We start from the raw sequence: 22,401 nt of genomic DNA, 5'->3' as shown, positions 1-22,401 counted from the left end.
CAACTGTTGTTCGTTTAAATGTGCTATATAAATAAAATGACTTGACTTTTTACTCAGATTAGTCGTTTGTTCTTTACCTTAACACAAATATTAGTATTTTTAATTGAGTAGGAATTACGTGCGTTTTATCCATGAAACTCCTCTTACCTCGCTGTTGTGTCCTCTGAGGTTGAAGTTTACTCTCTGTGGTGTGGGCCGGTCCCGTCTGCAGTGGCTGGACGTGAACGTGACCCCGACAACTCCTCGACCATTCCCGGTAGCGAGCCAGCCCTCCTCGTAGTAGCGCTTCCTGCACACCGGCTTCTCCTTCTCGCTCTTGGGCACCCGGCCCTTCCAGGACAGACACAGGATGTTGGAGTCACTGCAGAGGACTGGGCCATGCTCTACGGCGGCGAACATCTCTGCAGCTCTCTACACCCCCGTGGATAAAAAAAAAAAAAATACCCAGAGGGAGGTAGGGGGTTCTTCGGAGGGGTCGGTACTGTTATGAGCGCCTCTCCTCCACTGAGGTTACTGGTTCGGTGTCGGATGTGAGACCGCGACAACGGTGCATAGTATTTGCCCTTTCCCTAGGCTATCTCTGTGATTTGCAATACTGATTATTAAAAGTTGATCAGTGAACACTTCCCCAAAAGTACAAATGGGGTCACAAAACTGTGGACTTTAGCGATGCTGGATTGAAGAGCCGAATAGGCTGCATACATAACAAAAGGCACTCATTCAAGTCATTGTGATGCATTTGATCAGTGAGCTGCCTTGTTGATGATGTTTCAATGACAAGGCAACAGATGAGAGTACCGGAAGATTATTTAGAAATCAACTGTGGCAGATGATTCTAGACTCCGGTCTGCTGATCCAAAAAAAAGAAAGCTTTATCTTGTAAACTTATCAATAGGCGATGCATCCATTCCACTCAACACGTCCCAGTGCTTCCAGTTGAGGTTTGTAACGTTTCTGTCCAGTTCAGTGTGTCATTTCAGGGCTCCGTGTCCTCCTCATACGACCCCGGCCGTGTGTGTGAGAGGAGGAGCAGGGACTCCATCAGCTGTCAGCCTGCAGGAGAGCTGCTTCTCCCGGTAACGTCATCACGTCAGCCAATCTGCCTTTTCAACCAGCCTTAGGGATCCCATTGAGGACTGGCTGGATAATACAAAAAAAGAGGATGTCATTATCATATATAAATTGTCGCTACCGATTAATATAATATTTGAAAAAAACCCAAATGATGCACAGGGTAGACGAGTGATGGATTTCTCATTTCCCAAAGCATTTATTTATTGATTATTAAATCTAGAGTGGAAGTGTAGAGGACATTACTACTTTCATTACTAGTGCTGGGATGAGGTCAGAGTGGGGAAATGGGCATTTCTCTCCCAGTTGCATATGTGTCTAATGTGAAAAGCATCTTGATAGATGCAAAAAATTACAAAAAATATATAATAGTAAAGATTCACACCTCTAGTTGTAAGCTAATCAGCGGTCTGCACTAGCGTCTTTCAAGCTACAAACACATTCGATTAGCATGAAAACATGTCCCAGAGAACGATCGAGTGGGTACACATCTGTTAATAAACCCCTAGGTTCGTAAATAGTATAAGCGTTACAGTAAAGTCAGAGACACAAAGCTGTATGGGGTGATTTCTAACTTTGAGAACGCACAAACAGCGAGGTGCAGACCAGTGTGAGTTTGAGTGCAAATACCTTACACATCAAACATGATGATGATGAAGGCAAGGCAGTCAAGAACATTTGGTGAATAAAAAATGATGTACTGAAGAGGAGCTGTGCAATGTGTTTTAATTTGTTTGTTTGAATTGTTTTATGAAGCGGACAAGAGGACAGTGTCAGGGTACAAGCAGTGTAAAAGCGCTGGAAGCCCTCACCTGCCGCAAACAGCCGGAAATTTAAATATTAATGCGCAAGCCTAAAATTACCCCTTACTTACTGTTACTTATTATCTCTAACTGAGCAATCACTTTAGTTCGAGGACTATCCTGCTCAGCGGAAGGATATTTAACTAACTGCTAAATTATTTAGACGAACCATGTATAATTTTAGCTCCTGTTTCATTAGGCTTTACTACACTGATGTACCGAAGCAGCGTCTCACAGCAAAACTGTTAAATAAACAGTAAAAGAGGACAACAACTAAACAATGTCATAAAGTGTTTCTCAAATAGGGGTATGCATACTGCTATGGGTACTTACAGAGGGTACGAGAGATATTTGTTTAGTTAATTTAAAAATGTCAGTCATGTATAATTCCAAAAATAATGATACTAATAATGAATTAATTTGGTGACAGATTGTAAACATTTGAAATAGCATTTAAATGTTTTTTCCAGTTACAAGGTTGTTGTTTAATAAATTGGATACTGATGGTGCAGTGCTGTAATGTCTTTATATAAAAATGTTTTGCCCTGGTCAAGTGGTACATGGCTGACAAATTATTTCAAAGAGGGTAGTCTACATTATAGAAAAATGTTTCGAGAACCAATGTGATAAATGACCAGGGAGAAAACAAAATTAGACAGTGACAATTATAAAAGAAATCCAACGAGGTCCGACAGACAGACAGGCAGGCAGGCAGGCAGGCAGGCAGGCAGGCAGACAGACAGACAGACAGACAGACAGACCAGTGGGCACCAACGGATGCTGTTGACTGTCATCGGGCAATAAAATGACATCCGATGCACAACTGGTGTATAAGAATATAATCGACATTTGGATTAAGTCAATTATCATAATGAGAAAAAATAGCGTCCACATCAATTCCACAAAGACTACATTATAGACAGGTGACGGTATAAGAGCATCCCATTCAACCTAACGTTACCTCCAGCAAAAAAAATAGAGTAGCCTATAATGTGCCAGTTTGTTGTACCGTTAATTTAAATAAAGACCCAGTGATACTAACATTACTGACACTCAAATACTGCTGAAGCCCGTCAAATGATGCTAAGATAGCCAAATACCCATCACCGTGCTAGAGCTAGCTGGATCCTGGATGTTGGATCGAGACAGAGAGCTGGGTGGGCTCCACGGATCAAAACATTTCAGCAGCGGGGTGCAGTAAAGCTAATCTAGCTAACCGAGATGCTAACGTTTGCTGCCTGTGTTGTTCCCTCCACAAAGAGCAGCCAGTGATGGTTAAACGGCTAACAGACCAGCTAGCTGAACCTGAGCCACCATCAGCGGAGACTGGCTTCGTACATTCGCCGCTGGCACTCGTCGCTAACGTGCTATGGCTAGCACGTTAGCCGCTTGTTTATTCTAACGTTTTTTTCCTTCATATTAGCACGTAGCTGTTCATAATGTTCATGTGTCAGTGGGCTAGTGGATAAAGTGGAAAAATAATATCAGACCTGTCGTCAACAAAGCCGGAGAAACATCAATGGCCAGTGAAGTGCTTACCTCTGCTCTGTACTGCTGCTGCTTGATCCTCTGCCTGCAGCTCGCTGCCGTACACTGGCAGGGCCCGATACGGTGTCACGTGACAGGCACGTGAAGACCAATTAAATTATCACAGTTCAATAACTGAAGTGTTTTATCTATAATTTCATCTTCTCGCAAATGAGGATGTATAAAAGCCAAGCCCATATCAGCAAATGTGATAAAAAAAAAAAAGATCCCGTAAGTCAATACAAAGAGTAGGCTACGTTTCTTAAAAATAATATCTCAAAAATAATGAATTAGTATCTGAAAAATAGTTAGATAACATCTCAAAATAATGACTTACTATTCCAAAATAATGAGTTAGTATCTCATGATGGACTTTCTTCAATAGAAGACGCATAACTACATTTGTGCTGTTTGGAATGGGGAAGGACAATTTTAAAGTCTGTGATATGTGTATATCTTATACATTGTTAACCTGCTTTTGATTTTTGGGAAGTACCATATCCCCACCAACACATTCTTAGACCACAAAAACGGACTTCAATGTATTCAATGGCACTGTATAGATACCCTTACACGTAATGTAACTTGCAAGGCTATGATAAACTCGCTAAAGAATAGCATACTTTTTTTGTCTCTCCTTTTTCTAATATTTATTTATAAACTAATATTTATCACATAACTTCATCCGTCTTGGCTGTTGCATTGCGATAACAAATACATTTGAGTAAAGTAATCAACAGGCTATCTGCCCGTTAAGTAGGGAGGGATGGTTAGGCAACGAAATGTAATGCATGCCCCTACGTTTTTAGCATCCTTTTTTGCCCCAGTAAACCAAGAAGTCAGAAAAACAGCAGTGAGAGAGTTGAGGAGCAGGAAGAGGGAGAGCCAGAGGAGTCGGTGGAGGTTGGAGAGAGGGCATGTGATGAAAGTGAGGGCTCTGACACAAAGAGGGAAATTCCAGAGGGTGAGGAGGATGAAGAAGAGGGTGAGGAGGAATAAAGCATACAGGGACAGAGAGAGGAACGGCCAGAGGGACAGCAAGTGGATCCATGTGGATCAAGTAATCCACCATCAGGTTTGTGATGAAGAAGGTTCTTACTATTTGCAAAGCAGTGCAAAAATCTTTAAAATGGTGCTTTCTGCTGTAAATTCTTTTTTGTGTCAATATAGCTCTAATGTTTTTGTTTTTTGTTTTTTTAAGTAAATACTTGGCCTACATTTTGAAATACATGCAGATATACATGCATAAGTAAATAAATATTGTGGTTGTGCTCATGTTTACTGTACATCTTTCTACAGATATCAACAAGTCCAAGAATGATGTACCACTACAGCCCAACTTGAATATATTCCCAACCATTTTGATGGGGGACAGAAGACGGAGCTTCAGGCCAAACTGGTATAATCTTCATCCATGGCTTGAGTATTCTGTCATGATGGACTCTACATATTGCTATGCATGTAGACGTTTTTAATTTTTTATTTTTTATTGCCCTACCTCTCTTGCACCTGCACTCACGCTTGTACAAAATAAATGTTTATATGATTTTAAAGTAAAATAAAGTTTATAATCTTTAAATATCATTTGTTGCTATTTTTTTATGTGCCCCTCTGGTTAAACACTGGCCCCTCCTTGGCCCCCCTAGTAAAAAAAAAAAAAAAAGGTCCAAGTTAAGTTGACACATTGAAATTTACATTTCACTGAACTGGCTTACAAATTTGAGTTGGAATAGTAATAACTCATGAAATTAAGTCGAAATTTCATAACTCATTATGTTAAAGGTGCTGTAGGTAGGATTGGGAAGATCCAGGACTTAGCCAACACATTTGAACATCAAAAAACTTCTCAGTCCCTCCCCCTTTCTGCTAAAGCCCAAAACGATCTCCTAAGCCCCTCCCCCCACAAAGGAGAATGATGATTGACATGCAGTTAGACACCCCCCCCTGGCCCTGATTGGTGCATCTGAACAGGGAGCTGTGGATTTTTGCAAATCACACTACAGGCTGTAGGTGGTGTCAGAGGAGCCAGATTTGTTTTTAAATTACCTGTTTCATGTAGTTCTACTGGAACATAGGGTCAGTTTCAGCAAATATGACAGAAAGTTAGTTTTATAAGTCTTACCTACTGCACCTTTAAGTGGAGGTAAATTATAGAAAACAGTTACTATAACTTATTCATCAGATCCTGTGGCTTCTCCTTACTGGAACCTTAAAGAACAACAAAATAGCAAAGTCCAAATAATAGACCAGACTTAAATTGAAATAATTTGAAGTTTGTTATCAGCTAAAGTAAGGGTGAACTTTCATCTATAGAAAGCCTAGTGAACAAAACCTTTGAGTCTGTTTTGGACACACATCTGATGGCTGATGAAGGACACTTTGCACCCAAACTGTGATGCTCTGTACTAAACTGTTTCTACAACACAATATGCTTTGAAGGATTTGTTTTGAAGGCTCCGACTCACGAAGTACCTAATGTCCTGATGCTCCACTCAGACTAAATGGTAGTAATAAGACAGATTCAAACAAAACAGCTCTGGTTTCAGTTCAAGTCAGTTAAGTATTAAACTCCTCAGCCAAAGACTTTAAATGTGCAGCTTTTCTACCATCTGGTGGTTATTTATGATAAAGTAGTTTACTATGGAGCAAATTATGGGATTTTGGTACTTTCACAGCTAAATATGTATTTTCTCAATTAGCTACTTACTGTTGGCGATGGGGTTTTACATGAGCACACATTTTCTACACACTTTATAACAGTTTGGGTTGTTTCACATGACAGATTTCTGTTTTTGTATGTTGTTTGAGTTTTTTTTTCACTTAGACCTTTGTTACTTATTTAGTCATGAATATTTATGTTTTCAAGTGCTTTAAAGGATCAGTGTGACATTTAGAGACATATACTTTGTTTGATTTTTGATGTTATTAGGATCCCCATTAGCTGGTGCAGAACATCAGCTACTCTTCCTGGGGTCCACACAAAACATAAAACATTACAACAGATAAGACGTTTTCTGTGCCACATTTCAATCGCACATTTTTTTAATAAGAAAACGCAGAAGTCCAAAGGGCAGACACGTAATCTGTTTAACCCTCCTTGTTGTCCTCGGGTGAAATTTGACCCATTTTCAAAAAGTCTGTATAAAAAATGTGGGTTTCTTTCAACAAATTGTCAAAAAAAAATAACGTGGATGGTTCCATATAACGTTCTTTTGTGTAAAATAGCTAAATGGTCAGTTCAATACTTTCAATTAATTTGGGTATTTTATCAGATTTTATAGCATTTGGTTGAAAGAAGGTTGAAAAAAGTGACAAAAATGCTTCAAAAACGTGGGGAAAAAAACAAGAAAAACTTTTTCTTCAATAGAAAGACATCAGAAAAAGTGACAAACTTGATAAAAGTGACAAAAACTTGGGGGAAAAAAAGCTTCAAAACATCAAAAGCCACAAAAGTGTAGAAAAAGACGACTAAAACATTGGGGGGAAAAAAAGTTTTTTTTGACCCAGAATGATAAAAAGCTGCGTGGTCGACGGGAAGACAACACAAGGGTTAAAATGGAAAAGTTAGTGAACTGAAGACATAAATACATATTTTTTTGAGTAAACACTAATGTTGCAGAACCTACCTTGTTTTGTAAGGCAGATATGATATGAGTGACAGAAGAGTTTCATGTTTACAATCAGTCTGCATCTCAAAAGTCCAGTTTTCATTTTGCTATAGCTCCAGAGAATGAGCTGAGGTGCTGGGTGATGTACTTTGATTCAGTGTGTAGTTCATCATTTATATATATATATATATATATATATAAATATATAAATAGATTTTTCTTATATAAAAATCTATTTTGACTTATTTTCTCTTGTCTTGTTTGAATTTAATAGCAAGTATGTTTAACATTAAAACATGATTTATAAAATCATGCCAACAATTATTAGGCTATTTTAATAGCTTAATATTTTATGCATTAAAAAGGTATGCAGAAAGGCTTTATGCTGTCCTACACGTTATTATAGGCAGCATATATACAGCATGCAGTAACGGATAAACCTGAATATAAAAAAGTGATTTAAAAAACTGTAAGGACACTTAGGCCAGATTCAATTAATCTAAGATACTCTGGCCAATGACTTTCTCAAATAAAATAAATCCTTAAAGCTGCACTGATCAATATTTTGTATTATTAAAGGGATACTTCACCCTTGGGTTTAGCATTAAGCTTTGTATCAGTAGAAACCGGGTAGTATTTTTGAATGACCATGCTTCCCTCCCTCATGTCCCCCTGAGACGAGAGATCTCTGTATTGTGTATCTGGAAAAAAGCCTCTTATGACGCAAAAATCGTCATTTTGCGTCATAAGAGGCTTTTTTGCCCAGAGGCTATGGACTACAGCCAGTAGTAGGACCTACTTCTGCATGTTGTCAACCCGCCCATAGAGGGTTGGGCTGCCGACATTCTCCGAAATTTCACGAAACAAAACGAGTGTCAGCCATCTTGAATCCTCGCGTAGAAAACTTTAGATAGATAGATTTATTCATCCCGAAGGAAATTTTAGAACAACAATTATGTGCATTCAAACTACCGCACACGTGTACCAACGGGATACATTGGTACAGATCGGAGAATATGCAGGACACTTTATTACAGACGGAATACTTGACACAGCTTCGCCCGGCGGCTATGGAGACCAGCGGTGTTGCTCGATGCCTCTGGCCGGTAAAGGGACATCATCAGCGGGGAACGTTGAACGAGTTTGCGGGTGGCAAACTCGTGTTTGTTGTCCGCTCATTAGACAACAAACTGGACTACATCCAACTTCAACGAAACTCCCAACGCCCCAACAGAGACTGCTGTGTTTTTGTTGTTGTGGAAACAACAGTGTACCGGACTATCCAGCCTGTTTCTCTGTCGCCGGGTCGCCGAATGGAGATGGGCTGTGCTAACACGGACTTGTGCAGAAATTAGCTGCTTGTATCCAACTAAATGCTAACTGCTGGTGGAGTTTGTGACTATTACATGCTGACCATTCTACATTCCACGCAAATTTACGACTGTGTTTATAATCGTGTTTACAGTCTACCAAGCGCTAATGCTAGTATGCGTTAGCTGAACTTTATGGAGCATATGTGTGTGCACTAGCTAAATGTAGCCTGTTTCGTATGTCGTTTTTATATATTTTAAATGTGTAACACCACTAGAGCCACGGTGAAACGTTGTTTCGTGTAGCTATATGGTTGAAATGACAATAAAACACATTAGAGTTGCATGCTGCCTCACTGTCTGTCTGTAACGGTAGGCGTGGCTTGGGAGTGGAGTCTAAAGCAGCGAAGCAAGTGCATTCTGGGATTTGGTGTCGTAGTAAACCTACAAAATGTCCCTGAAAGAAATGCTCCCATGTTGTTGAGTTATTTTCTTTGGATGACCAACATGTACCTTCAGACAAAAACCTATATTTAGTATATTATATTTAACATATAAAATAATTTGAGCTAACTTATATTTTGGGGGTTTAGGATGCAAATGAGCGTTTGTCCCCTGATTTATACATCAAACTATATTACACATGACTGTAGTGCAACTTAACATTTAAACAACAATAGACTAGCTCAACTTAACTAAATTACCTCAACAGCAACTAACTAAGATTAATTAAAGAAAACCACAAACAAGGTCCTGGTTTTATACTCACGGCAAACGAGCCCCCAACTTGTTACGACCTGCTCACAGGCCACAACAAAAGAGGGAGATGCACAGCAACGTAAATAATAAAATGACATTTATTAAATAATGATGCAAACGAGAACGATGAGGTGTGATTGTCAGTATCAGTGATGAATGAAGGTGTATGGATGTAATGGAGAATGTGAGGTGCATGTCGTCAGTAGTTAACAAAGAGAAAACTCAAACAGAGAGAAAACACGTTGGTGCTCAGTCGGGAGAATGCAGCCGCCTGGTCTCGGGGCAGGCGGGGTTAAATAGTCAGGGAGGACCGGCCAGGTGATCACAGTCATCAGAAGTGCCTGAAATGGGCCGGTACTCACCAGTAGGCTGCAGAGTACCGGCCCATTTCAGGCACTGGTTTTTACTTAAATTCACTTTCATATGAATATCAAAATGTCACTATTCAGCTCTAAACAATTATTTGCCCATTTATAGATATATGTAAAAATCTGTTTAGTAATGAAGGTGGTCCTCCTCGCTCATCCAGCAGTTTAATCTGGTTCCCAGTTTCCCACATAGACTATAACGTTAGGTTAGGTTTCCAAAGCATCCAGTTGCCACAGTAGTTTACACTCCAGTACACACGAGGGCAGCACTGAAGAGTTAATTTGACTTTTGTCCTACCACCTTCTCCAAAAACATGGCTGCTCCCATGGCTCTCAGACGAGAATTGTTTTCTCTGGCAAGGAAAATTAGTGGAATCTCACATTTGGTACAGTAACTAACATGCTTTTTTATTTGTACAACATCCGCGAACAATTAACTAACGTGACAGTTTGAGAAGTAATCAGGAAATCTCATAATTTGGTGACTGACAGCAGGTTGTTGCATGGTGGTTATGCAGTAAATGTCATCTCTAAATGTCTACTAATGTAAGTTTATTTACAGACAACGAGAGCTTTGGGAGCCTGTTCAGGTCACAGGAAATGTAATATAATCAGGTAGGCTACAGTTTTTCTTCTCCGCTCGTTTTAAGTATTTTATTAATAACGGTAATAAACATCAGTGCTCGTTCGGTTCTGCAGCAGCAGATTCATCACAACCTTTTGACAATTAAATCTACCTATTATCAATTAGGTTGTCAAATTGTGTAAGCAGCATTGCACATGTTGTTTATCATTAGTAAGTAAATAAGTAAATGTATATACAAAGAGCATACATCGATTTCATCTCTGTTTATCTATTTTATTGGTAAAAGTTGAAGAAAATCAAACCCATAAGGGCTTTTAAAAAATGGAAAATAAATCAAGACAAAATATGTAATTATAATATAATAGTAGTAATAAGAATGGTATGTAATGAAGGAGATTATTCCAGTTAGGCATTCAAAAGTGCAAAAGGGTGAAACATAGGTATCTGTCTAACCTTTTGATATGTCAGTGTATGTGGCTATTGATCCTAAAATCTGCCCTGAAACTAAAGGAAGGCAAAGAGTGTTGTGAGCTTTTGTTATGGTCCTGCTTTAGTCAACATTTTACTCAATGCAGCATGCACCAAGTTTAAATTTCCAACAGATATATTAAATGGACTAAAACAGGATTGAGTGTGAAGCCAAGTCCTGTACAGTAAAGTTACAGAATCATTTGTTATTTATCCCTGCAGGTCCCATCTCCCATTGGTGTCCAGCACTTCCTTCCACACAGCAACAGTGTTTTTATCAACACCTTCATCAGTAAGTTTTCAGTACAATTTATTCATCTCAGCCTTTTTAACAGCTCAATATTACAATAACACTAAAAAGTGAGTTGTTCGCTCATGTGCATGTATCTTGTTTCTGGTTTACATTTGTTTCCTTGCAGATCACTGTAACAGAAGAGCCCGACACACTGTTTCAAAAGGTGTCACTGTTGGTCAAAGGCCATGACAGGGCTGTGTTGGACAGCTATGAGTTCTTTGCCACCATGGCAGCTAAAGAGCTGGGCATCAACATCAACAAAGTGTGAGTACTAAGCTGCCACACAAGACAGTAGAAATGTTAGCCATACATTATAACATATTTTTCTCAGACATTATTTTGATATTTTTTTCTCTGCCACAGTCATGAACTTCCCAAGGACATGGAGAGGTTTACACTCCTGAAGTCGGTTCACATCTTTAAAAACCACAGGGTCCAGTATGAGATGAGGACACACTACCGGTGCATCGAAGTAATGAGCCTGAACAATTCAAGTAGTTGTTATTTAAGCCTCACAATGGTTTGTGATGATTCGGTTATGAGTCTAAGATGTCTCTTCTCTGGTTTTGTAGCTGTCTCATGTAACAGGCTGCACAGTGCAGGTTTACCTTGAATACATCCAGAGGAACCTCCCTGAAGGGGTAGCCATGGAGGTGACAAAGGTTAGTTACTGCAGAGCCAGTCATACACCAGTAACAATTCCACCTAACTCAATATAAATATATATATATATTTTTTTGTTTGCATTTGTTCATGTTATCAGACCGCCATCGAGAAGGTTCCAGATCACATCCTTGAACCCATGTGGGAGGACCACCCCACTGATGACAAGCCCAGCCAGTGAAGTCAGTGATGAGCAACAGATGCTTATTGGATGCGTTTTCTTAGAGAATATGTTTGGTAAATGGGAAGACGTGGAAAAACCGCAATAGTAACATATGTTTGTCATGGACTCATCACATAGATTTCAACATTATCATCGATGAAGTTGAACACACCACAGAAAAAGGGCCAGCTGTTGAATTTGCATTTATTATGTCCATGTGTACCAGTCTTCATTTACTATCAATGTGCGTTTTCATTGTCTTTTCTGTGGCAAAACATTGTGGAATACATTTTTTCATTAAAATATTCAGAATTTAATTCATCCTTTTTGTGCAGTTAGTTAAACAGAATTGTGATTCTAATTATACTCTACATTAATATGATAAGGTTTGTTTTACTATCTCCAGTGACATTGTTTTGGTATTCTGTATGATGAACACAGAGTCTGTAGAACACAAGACCAGCACACAAGACATTTTTTTTGTTGCATTTATTGAATTATTAGTGTTCAAAAATCTGTAGGGCAAAACATAGACAGAAAATCACTGAATTTAACATTCACCCTCTGTGCAGTGACAGTGAAAACAACACGGCGTACTTATTCTGTGATTGAAGGCTAATACTTCATGTCATTTTAAGGAGATTTTCTGGTAAAAGTCCCCGTATTTATTAGGGGTGGGAATCACCAGAGTCCTCGCGATACGATATCATCACGATACTTATGTCACATCCACAATATTCTGTAATATATTGCAATTTATTACCTTTTTCCAACTTCTAATTTTTTCCCAATTTCAAATTATGTCCCCAAAAGGAAACTTTTTTCAACATCTGTTTTATCTAAAAAATAATTTGTTTGTTCATCTCATCTTATTGCTGCAAAATGGGATTGTCAAGCAGACAAACTGACCAACATATATATAATAATGGATCGATACTTAGCGTCTGTGTATCGATACAGTATTGCCACAGAAAATATCACGATACTATGCTGTGCTGATTTTTTTCCCCCACCCCTAGTATTTATCATCATAGACACTTTGCTCCACTGCTCTATTTAAAGACTGCTGAGGACTGCCCCCCCTCGCTTCCTGTATTAAAATGAGCGGTCATGTTTGAACTGGATCCATATCTAAATACTTCATCAAGTATTTGGCAAAATCCAAAGTCATCTATCGGTGGATCTCCCCTTTTTTGGAATACCAATTTGGAATCCATAGGTCTCAGTTTTTAGATATTTGCAACTTCGCTATCTGTTAGTGGGGATTTTTGGATCCAGTTCTTCAGCCCCGAAGGCACCAGAATGTTTAGATAATGTGTTGAAATATGGAAATGGTCATGAGGCTTCTGGGTATCTTTCTATGCTTATGTAGAACCTGGGGGATGGAGCCTGGTCAGCCCTCAAGAAGACATGGGAAAGAGATTTGAGTATTACACTGGATGAGGAGTGGGACAGAATCTGTAGGAATATTAAAACTATGTCACGCGATGGGAGGGTGCGCCTCATTCAGTTCAAGATTATGCTTCTATTGGACTCCCTCCAGATTGTTTAGACTTGGTTTGAAAGACACACCAAATTGTTGGAAATGTAAGACAGAGGACAGCCAATTACTTCATGTCCTATGGTCCTGTGATAAGGTCCAGGAATTTTGGACCGGGATACATGATAACCTATTTCAGATTGCAGGGACCCAGGTTCCATTCGGCCCAAGACTTGTTCTGGGAGATGGGTCAGTCCTAAGCGGGATGGATAAACATAAGAAGCTGGCTCCAGACTAGTTTAATGATAGCCAGACAGATTCAAGATCAATCCAGGAGTGGCCTTGTGAGATGGCTAGGTTGGAGGAATTTGAAAAAAATTCATATAAAACAGTTTGCCAGATTGAATGTCTACACTAGAAAATGGGGAAAGTACCTAAGCTTTTTGGAGAGATGTCACTCAAAAATCATATAATAAACTTTTCTCTTCAGTAATTATCAATTTTGTTCCGTACTTTACCATGTACCTACCAGGGTTACGTAGGTATTTATAACACCATACTGTGAAAGCAATGACTGTACCAAAATTCTAAACCTGACCTGAGTACATTTCCACCTGGTTTAGTTTGGATAGTGCAGGTTTGAAACTTTAACGCAGAAATTGGCCTTCCTTTTGTGGTCCACGCTTACGCAAATATGCCTGACCACCTAAATCCTAAAGATGTTCTGTCCACTAGACAGTTATTATAAAGCTTGTTCACATTTGTTTATTTAAGCTTATTTTTTTAAGTTCATCTGAGATTCATACATGACTATTGTGTAAGATACAACTAGACTTCCTAAGTCTATGCAACAATTAAGTAAGCCGTGATTGTGAGCCAGCAAGCACAATACCAGGGCCCTGGAACTGGAGCAGCTAAATGGAATTCAGCCACCATTCATTTTATTATTTACACCTGCGCTTTCCCAACTGACATGTCAAAATGTCATCATTCCAGTTAGTAGTGCAATAATACTGATTTATAGGTCTTTCCCTGCATATTCCTTGCATTACCACAAGGTGTACTTGTGGTAATGATGTCTGTTCTTGTTAAGATTTCACAGTGCAGATGTAAAAGATGAAGTACTATAACCCATTAACCAGTAGTCCTCTGTGTCTTACCGAGTTTGGTAAGATTCCATAGTCATTCCAACTTCCATCCTGAAAGAGAGAATCTCCAGAGAGGGAGGGGTTTAGGGATTAAGATACAAGAGGAAGCTCACCTTTTCAAGTGAAGTGCCAGACCTCCGGTTTTACGCTGCTGATGAAGGAGGGGAGAGATGTAAGGGAGGGCCTGGGTTCCTGGGGCCCGGGATGTTAACTGTACTGTGTGCCCCCCTTCAGGAGACAACAACAGTCAGTCTGTTATAATCAACCAACGGGAGAAACAAGAAGGGACTGCAGAGACTGAGGGGCAGCACAATGTACTGAAAGTGCTAAAGAGATGGAAAAGGACAGAGGAGGAAAGAGACTAATGTGGCTAATTTATGAAACAGATTAGCTGTGATAGCAATACCAATAACTTGTGAGTGGCCCTGAGAAGAAAATGCTCTTTCATCCAGAAATAATGCCAAATCCTTGTTCGTGCCAGCAGTAAATACAACATACAGTATTAACAAATGCCTTTTCTTAAGACTGTGTGTAAGCATTACAGCAGGGTTTTGTTACATCTTTATAAAGTCTGTAGGCCTAAATTAGCACCACATTATGGAAAAAAAGCTACATGCATTCACAAAATGAAGAGCTAAAATGTTTTTTAATTGGGGTCAACTTTATTCATGTCCCATGAGATGGTGTCTGTAAATCAGATTCTGGAGTAAATCATTCATTTGATGATCTGTTACTCCTCTTTGCTATAAAAGGTACAGCAACTTCATATGCACATACATACATGCATAGCAACTTTTATTTTTATAAAGATTAAAAATGTACAGGAGTATGGGAGAAATTATATAGAATATTAAATTATAAGAATTATAAAAGAAAAACACATACGTAAAACAGTGAGATTCTTCAAATTCCTTTTGTTGAAGTCAGATTGAAATTTCTGACAATATCTTAGTATAGCAGTGTGAAAACATGAAATATTGGTCATATCAGAGTGTTTATCCTTTGCAGATGATGTCCTCCTTTTAGACATGCTACCACTGAATTTGAACGGTGACTTGACGTTCAGTCAAAAACATTTAAATGCTTTTCAAGTGGAGCGGTTCTTAGTCCTCCAGTCAAATTGACATGGTACCATAAATGGTAATGAGTGATGCGGATTGAGTGAAGTTCATCTTTCAAGTTACTAAAAGTGCAATTCATGGATTACTTTTCCAAGCCTTTTCTTATCTGCAGTAAGTTTCAGTGGTCAGCTAGCTGAATGATCATTAAGGGCTCTTGGTCCTTCAGACTCATTCAAAACATATATAATAATTATGTGCGTTTTTGCAGTGGTCTTTACATGGATCAAATGTTCACTTTCAAATATGAAACACTGACTGTGCCACTGTGTACATTACTACTTTTGACACAATTAATTCTCTTCCATATATATTACAGATATGTTGGAAACTCTCAGACTTGTTTGTGAATACACAAAAAAAGAGAAGTTAAGTTTATTTTTAATTTTATTTTTTTATCCACGACTATGTCCTATGTCTTGACGGTTTCCATCAAACACATTTACATGTTCACAAAAGTTATGTTAATTACAGTATTTATAACACTTCAAAAAAACTAAACACAGTAAAGAGTTGTTCTTAACTGGAGCAAATATTAATGAAATTTGCTTTATAAAATCTACTAAATATATATTTCAATATACTATTCATTTATAATGCCTTCTTCATTTTGTCATTACAAGATAGATTGCTGAAGACAAACATGAATGTTCCAAACAGCAATACTGGTAACTTAACATAGTTGCACATTAAAAATATCAAATTAAATACTCAAACTTCAATACTTGACAATATTGTCTTTTCACTTGAAAATGTGTAAGTGTTAAACAATATTTACTGCACTGCTTGGTTATAATACATAACTATTTCCATGTAACAAAAGGAAAGGTTAGAGTGGTCCAAGGTGTACTAAGCTAGTTAACTAACAGTGGTGCTCGAGGGCTACTGTGCACTCTTTCATCAGCCATCTTTCCCCACCTTCAAATATACAGTGTCTCCCATTTTTTTTTAAATTCTTTATCAGGGATCAGAAACAATTCCTAAGGCTCACAGGGTGACTGTAACAAGAACCACAGAACATTTAATGAACTTTGACAATAATTTTCCTCCCTTTGAGAACAGCTATTTCAAAGAGTTTTTTCTCAACAATGTCAAATAGTTCCTACAGTGCCAACAGTATTTTTGTAACATAGACAACAGAATGCCTTTACATTGTTAAAGTTGTGAGGCATTTTATGTTGTTATTAGTCATGTTCACATTACTTCTTTGCCAGTAGACAATATCAATAAGCAGACATTTGGCCACAGAGTATGTCATGAAGATATTAAGAGACTTTGTGTAACACATGATTAAGGGGTGTTTCATTTACTCCACCACTTTAGGCCCCTTCTACATTAACAAGTGTTTGGTTATTGTTTTTAGGGCAGGCTGTGTTAAAAGCGTCGGCCACCAGGGGGCCCTGGCCACCTCTGGCCTCTGCCAGGTGGGGGGTGAGGTGGAGGAGAGACCGGTCCATTGTGGTAGCTGTGTAAAAGGATAAAATCACACATTGGATTCTTGGCAATGGCCAATAGGGGGCACACTCTAATAAGAGTAGCCATCTAAACTATTCCAGTCAGGGATGTCATCCCATTGTAGTTACCGTGTACCTATAAAAGGCAAAATACAGTGTAATGTATTGTTTTTTAATATTCCATGCACTGTTTAAGAGTCTGGCATATTTACAAACTAAGTTAACATTTTTTGACTCACTATTTGTTGTAGTAAGCAACAAGCTATATTATTTATTCTATTTGATAGAAAACTGAGAAAGAAATGTGTAATTAGAGGACAAGTTAAAGTGAAAGAAATTGAGCTATAGATAAGAGATAAGGGACAGAAAAGACTGTGCATTGTGTCACAACCCTCAGTCTTTTGGCTCGCAGTTTACTGCATCACAGAATTAAAGGAATATAACTGGTGTAAGCACGTCTCAAATGCTCACCAGATATATTTTAAATCTATTTAGGAATCTTAAAAGCGTGCAAGGAAGCGCCGAGAATTGTTACTTGCAAAACTTAAGCGTGATATTAATATTCAAACAGCTCTTACCCTCTTGGACTGCGGGGGTGGAAGTGGCGTGGAGGTCCTGGGGGTAGCATGCCACGGCCTCGAGGGTGTGGTGGACACCCTCTGAAACCAGGATGACCTAGAGGAGGGGGTGGAGGGGGGCCGTGCCTACAGACAGGGAGAAGCGTCACAGCGATACACTTATCTACATTTTCAGTCAGTGTCAATGCAAATGTAAGCAAGACATATTGCTTCATAAAAAAGGTATGGCTCAAATGTATGGTAGTCTGTACCGTACATAAAAACAATCTACTTTTAAGGACAAACAAAAGCTTTTAAACTAAAGGCTGTTTTATGCTTCTGCGTCAACTCCACACCGTAGCTACGCCGCCGCTCCTACAGCGTCGTGACCATTTCAGAGTTCTGCGTCGGGTAGCTTTGCATCGCGGTGCATTTCACCGCCATAACGCTAGGGGGTGTCGCCTATGTCTGTGTCGCTCACCACCGAAACGGTACTCAGAATGGCAAACCCCATAGACTGTCGTGCTAAAATATTGATCTTATTTGTTTGGCCTTTTCTTGCTTAGATTTTGTAAAAAGTATCGAGAAATAGACACAGTAAAATCCGTTGACCTAGTTACTGTAACCAGAAAATAAGTCTGAGGTTATTTGCGAGGTGTCTGCCAGCCAGTTTGTTATGTTAGCAAACTTTAGCACAACTGCCCACAAAGTACTGCTTGCTGGCGAAGTGCTAATTTCAAAACGTTACTGACATGTAGACACTTTACAAATGGATAACCCCGTCATTGTAACCAAAATATGTCGTCAGTGTATTTGCAAAGCTTATGTCAGTGAACTAGCATGTTTCTACTCCCCACAGCAGGCTGCTTGAAACACCGACTATCGACACACAGGACGAGTTGACCAATCACAGTCCTTGCGGTCTGCATCGCCTCGACGCAAATTTATAAATTTTTGAAGGTGCACGTCGAGCTACAGCGGAGGGCTCAGAGAGGGGATCGCGGCAATCTGCGGGGGTACGCCGTCGATTCGACGCAGAAGCATGAAACAGCTTTAAGGAGGATCGTTCTTAAATCTTAGATTCAAAAAAAAAAAAAAACCTGTATCCAGTCCATTTGGCTCCCATGGCTGTGCATATGATTGTGTGTGGTGGTTACCTGGGCATGGGTGGAAAGGGGCCTCTGAGGTGCATGGGAGGTGGTGGGGGAGGAGGAGGGCCCATGCCCATTGGTCCACCCCTACCTCGATGACCTCTTAGGTCTGGGTAAGGTCGCATCCTCCTCATTGCTCTGCAAGGGAAGGGCAGGAAGTGCAAGTTACCCATAAAAGTTAAGCATTTTAATCTTAAATACAACACACAAAGGTTGTTTTTTATCTTATAATTCAAAACATTTATTTAATTAAAATGCATTTCCCTTATATGATTAATAACCGCACTATTTGTTTGCATACTAACCAATTAATAAAAGCAGAAACTTTGTTATTTATACTTAATACCATGTATATTTCAAATGTCCATACCTCATGGGTGCAAATCCATTCAAGATTCCATCTTTTGCTTGACCCCTCCCATATCCAGGTGGACCAAACCCTTTCATCATGCCCCGCCCACCACGCATGCCGCCTCGACTCATCCGACCCCCTCGACCGCGGCTTTTAAACCCACGACCCCTGAGGAGAAAAAAGTGGAAAACTGGCTCTATGCCACTAGTCCAAGTTCAGTACAGTTGAAAATTAGCTGGCTGGCTAACACTGGCACATAAGCTTCACTCAACCCAGAAATCCTGCGATGCAACAGTGAACTGTATATAGTATCCTTGTGTTTACTAATCCAACCTCTCCATGACTGCTTCGTATAAATAGATATTAGTAAGATGAGACAGGAAAAAGACCCAACATGGGCAACTCCAGTTTTCATTGGAAAGGCGTGTTTGTTGTCTGCTGTTTCGGAGGCACTTCCCATTAGAGATGGCCCGATACCATTTTTTGCTTTCCGATCCCGATTCCGATACCTGAACTTGCGTATCGGCCGATACCGAGTACTAATCCGATACCAATGTGTCATATATTTTATTATGTTTTAACAACTGTATACTACTATCCCTGTATGGATGTGATTTCTATCTTTGTTATCGGTCTGGCTCAGGTTAAACTATTTGTGAAACATGAATGACACAGAACTTTCTTTTATTATCCAGTTTGACAGTCAGTTATAACGGAAGATGAACATCAATAAACTACTTTAATGTAGATTTTCTTTAGGGCTTTATTACGTGGTATCGGATCGGTGCATGAACTCCAGTACTTCCCGATACCAGCATTTTAGGCAGTATCGGAGCCGATATCGATACTGGTATCGGAACATCTCTACTTCCCATTCACATGCAGTTAAAAACCAGTATCCATAAATACAGCATTAAAACCAGTATCCATAAATACAGTATAGGCTGCAACCTTCAGACTGACCTAGATTTGTTGTCTATTAAGGGTTTTTGAGATTCATCCTTGGAAATCTTTGACGTTCTTGTCACCTTTTCTTCTGTGTCTGCATCCATCTGAAATAATGCAGCGTAATATTAATATACAGTACAATGCCTTATTCTAACATTATAATTTAATAAAAATAACATGTTTCATACACACAAACCATAAAAGACATTTGCAACACCTGCCTTGACATTAAAAAGATTTCTACATGTGAAAATGCATTTTCCTTCCACATGAAAAATAAATCACTCAACCTATGTCGAATGGGAAAAAAATAATAATAATAAAAACAGTTTAATGCAGAAATAAAGTGTAGATTCGAAGATATGAAGAAAAAAAATGATGAGTAGATTCTCCAGCAACAGACTCGATAGTCATGGCCACTTAGTTTGATACGTTTCACATGGTGGTTATCTTGACAACATAGCATAGAAATAGCCATCTCTACCACTTTTTGCTTTCCTGCAATATCTCTTTGATGTTTTATGAGATCATGTATGATAATACTACTGACTGACAAAACAACATTTAGGTATGCGTTTCTACAATGGGACACACACAAGGCTGTTAAAATGTCACTCAGCAGATCTTGGAAACATGAAACCTCAGTGTTGCGTTCCCTGCATTGTTTCATCATCACTGGGTGTGACATATTGTGCATGCCTCATACTAAAGCAGGTGACAAGTTTGCAAGTTAAGCACGGACAACTGCAAGTCAAAGCTGATAGCGGGAAAATTATTAATAGTCACAAAGCCCGGATCAGTACTGTAAAATGCAGCATCTGGGATGCTGCATGACAGTGGAGTGTGGAGAGTAGAACTTGGTGATAAGTTTAATTTAAATAAATAAAAGGGGAATTTTTGTAGTGACATTCAAAATTTTGCCTGAAGGACCAACTGCCCCAGAATACCAAGACCTGAAAAAGGCATCTGTAACTTCTTTTTCCTTCCAGAGTGTCTGATACTTTGGCTTAAGATCGAGCAAATCCAATGAGCTTAAGAGGTGCACACATACCATGGCCAAATACCCTCTTAAAAGAAGCAACATTCTAAGCTCTATAAAGGATACCATAAACATATAGCATAGGAAACACATATTATAAACAATATTACAGATGATATGAAAATGAAATGATATGAATGATATGAAATGAAAAATGCATGGCAAAGGAAGGATGAGGTCACCATGAGCTTTCTATTTAGACCTCAGAACATTATTTCTTCATTATAGTCTTTTCAGCAAGCAAAAAAAGGTCTATGCAAGTATGAAAACACTAACATTTTAAGATTTGGAATCATTTACCATCCTTCAAGGATAAGGTAAACTATGAGTTTCAGCACCTTTATACACAGTTTTAATGTATGCAGCTACTAATCTCCGCAGTTTATAATATTTTGTTCATCCCATTATACCAATGAGGGTATACTCTCTCTCCCTATATATATATATATATATATATATATATATATATATATATATATCTTTTCACAGATATCTAGACACTTATGGAGCAGTGTTATTGCTTGCAATGCACTAGTTCTAATGCATATGGCAATGCCAATAAACGTAAAACTTTAAATACAGTAACCCTGCCATGGAGGACTGTCAATTACATATAACACAGTGTTATTTTAAAGTAAATAAGCCGGCAGAGCCACAGGGACGTCGAGCGTAATGGAAACATTTCTATCCTGATCCTGAGAGGCGGTTGGAGCTGTGTGAGCTCTTATATTAAGCTAGCACCATCAGAGGGGCCCTGTGCAGCAAATACACTTTAAGTCTTTAATAATACTCCTTAATAATGTTTAGCATACAGGAGCTAATGTTGTGCATAGCTGGCTAAATGCAAAGGGCTAGAGGGCCTCTGTCTAATTCCTGGAGTAAACATCGCAGAGACGAGTTGACACACATTATTGTGTCCAAAACAGACGTTATAAATACTATTCAAATAATGTTAGTCATTCAACGTTTGTACAGGAACTTTTCTAATTGAAATTACGAAATAAATAAGGCTAATAACAAGTGTTTATTTAAATGTAGCTAAACTAGTCATGTATAAAAGGGGCGTTCCTGCTTTGGTGCTCCGGTGAAAATACAACGTTAGAGAAGGGACTTACTTCAGTTGGTGATGCAGGCGAGGTAGATTCTAAAAGTAATATAGTTTTCCTACTTGGTAATAAAATAAATATATATATTTGAAAAATATAAATTACAAAATGTCCTACTGCTTCTGTGGCTCCTTTGCGCTTTGAAATGGCGGCTTCGTCAGACTAGACAGCCCAGGTTTTTTAAAATTTCTGACTTACGCCAGAGACGGTTTAGAGGATCTTTGGTTACGCCCACCAGAAAGTATGCTGATGTCTGATTGGCTACTCATTAAGCCAGTCAGTCTGCGTTCTTTATCTCGATATTCTGATTGGAGGAATCTGCTGACGGCGTTCTAATTGTACCGCTCATCCTGAAGACGGTTCATTAATTAACTGGGCCACCCACAAGTTCAACACATCACTAATTTATTGTAGATGTGTAAGTAGA

General features: G+C 38.9%; 3 protein-coding genes across 8 annotated transcripts in view; 1 reads left to right on the top strand and 2 right to left on the bottom strand.

The window, feature by feature from the left end:
- Window positions 1-3,473, bottom strand: part of tulp4a (TUB like protein 4a) — a 37,176-nt gene extending 33,703 nt beyond the window's left edge. For 2 of the 3 annotated variants that reach the window (XM_078274165.1, XM_078274167.1), the window contains exons 1-2: window positions 3,414-3,473; window positions 148-1,140 (exon numbers count right to left, since the gene is read on the bottom strand). In XM_078274165.1, the coding sequence (XP_078130291.1) occupies window positions 148-399 (252 nt within the window). In that variant the 5' untranslated portion in view covers window positions 400-1,140; window positions 3,414-3,473. The other variant, XM_078274166.1, reaches the window with a different exon arrangement.
- A 6,248-nt stretch (window positions 3,474-9,721) lies between these two features.
- On the top strand, window positions 9,722-11,938 carry mrps10 (mitochondrial ribosomal protein S10). Its single transcript, XM_078274824.1, has 7 exons — window positions 9,722-9,832; window positions 10,009-10,061; window positions 10,723-10,792; window positions 10,920-11,059; window positions 11,159-11,267; window positions 11,368-11,457; window positions 11,559-11,938. Exons 1-7 carry the CDS (start codon window positions 9,761-9,763, stop codon window positions 11,637-11,639), a joined length of 615 nt encoding a protein of 204 aa, XP_078130950.1. The 5' UTR covers window positions 9,722-9,760; the 3' UTR covers window positions 11,640-11,938.
- Window positions 11,939-11,999: 61 nt separating this feature from the next.
- Window positions 12,000-22,177, bottom strand: LOC144533462 (uncharacterized). Of its 4 annotated transcripts, none has more exons than XM_078274822.1 (6): window positions 21,984-22,160; window positions 19,845-19,933; window positions 18,900-19,085; window positions 18,536-18,667; window positions 17,400-17,525; window positions 12,000-14,477 (listed from the first exon to the last, which is right to left on the bottom strand). In XM_078274822.1, the coding sequence occupies exons 2-6, from the start codon at window positions 19,931-19,933 to the stop codon at window positions 14,393-14,395; spliced, it is 618 nt and encodes a 205-aa protein (XP_078130948.1). In that variant the 5' UTR covers window positions 21,984-22,160; the 3' UTR covers window positions 12,000-14,392. The 4 variants fall into 4 exon arrangements, with proteins under 4 accessions (XP_078130948.1, XP_078130947.1, XP_078130945.1 ...); XM_078274821.1 differs by lacking the exon at window positions 12,000-14,477 and adding an exon at window positions 15,028-16,832 and having other exon boundaries at window positions 22,092-22,177; XM_078274819.1 differs by lacking the exon at window positions 12,000-14,477 and adding an exon at window positions 15,028-16,832.
- Window positions 22,178-22,401: the final 224 nt, after the last annotated feature.

The sequence above is a fragment of the Sander vitreus genome, chromosome 18 (genome assembly GCF_031162955.1).
Source record: "Sander vitreus isolate 19-12246 chromosome 18, sanVit1, whole genome shotgun sequence".
NCBI lineage: Eukaryota > Metazoa > Chordata > Actinopteri > Perciformes > Percidae > Sander > Sander vitreus.
The sequence above is the reverse complement of the archived record's forward strand: the minus strand, read 5'-3'. Positions and strand labels throughout refer to the sequence as shown.

Bases quoted from the DNA above. Each gene is read 5' to 3' on its own strand.
- mrps10 (XM_078274824.1), top strand. From the start codon at position 9,761: ATGGCTGCTCCCATGGCTCTCAGACGAGAATTGTTTTCTCTGGCAAGG. The intron at 9,833-10,008 runs GTACAGTAACTA...GTTTATTTACAG, and splicing joins TTAGTGGAATCTCACATTTG to ACAACGAGAGCTTTGGGAGC. The intron at 11,458-11,558 runs GTTAGTTACTGC...TCATGTTATCAG, and splicing joins TAGCCATGGAGGTGACAAAG to ACCGCCATCGAGAAGGTTCC.
- LOC144533462 (XM_078274821.1), bottom strand. From the start codon at position 19,933: ATGGATGCAGACACAGAAGAAAAGGTGACAAGAACGTCAAAGATTTCC. The intron at 17,526-18,535 runs GTAACCACCACA...CCCTGTCTGTAG, and splicing joins CCCTTTCCACCCATGCCCAG to GCACGGCCCCCCTCCACCCC. The intron at 16,833-17,399 runs GTAAGAGCTGTT...CCTTTTACACAG, and splicing joins CACCCCCGCAGTCCAAGAGG to CTACCACAATGGACCGGTCT.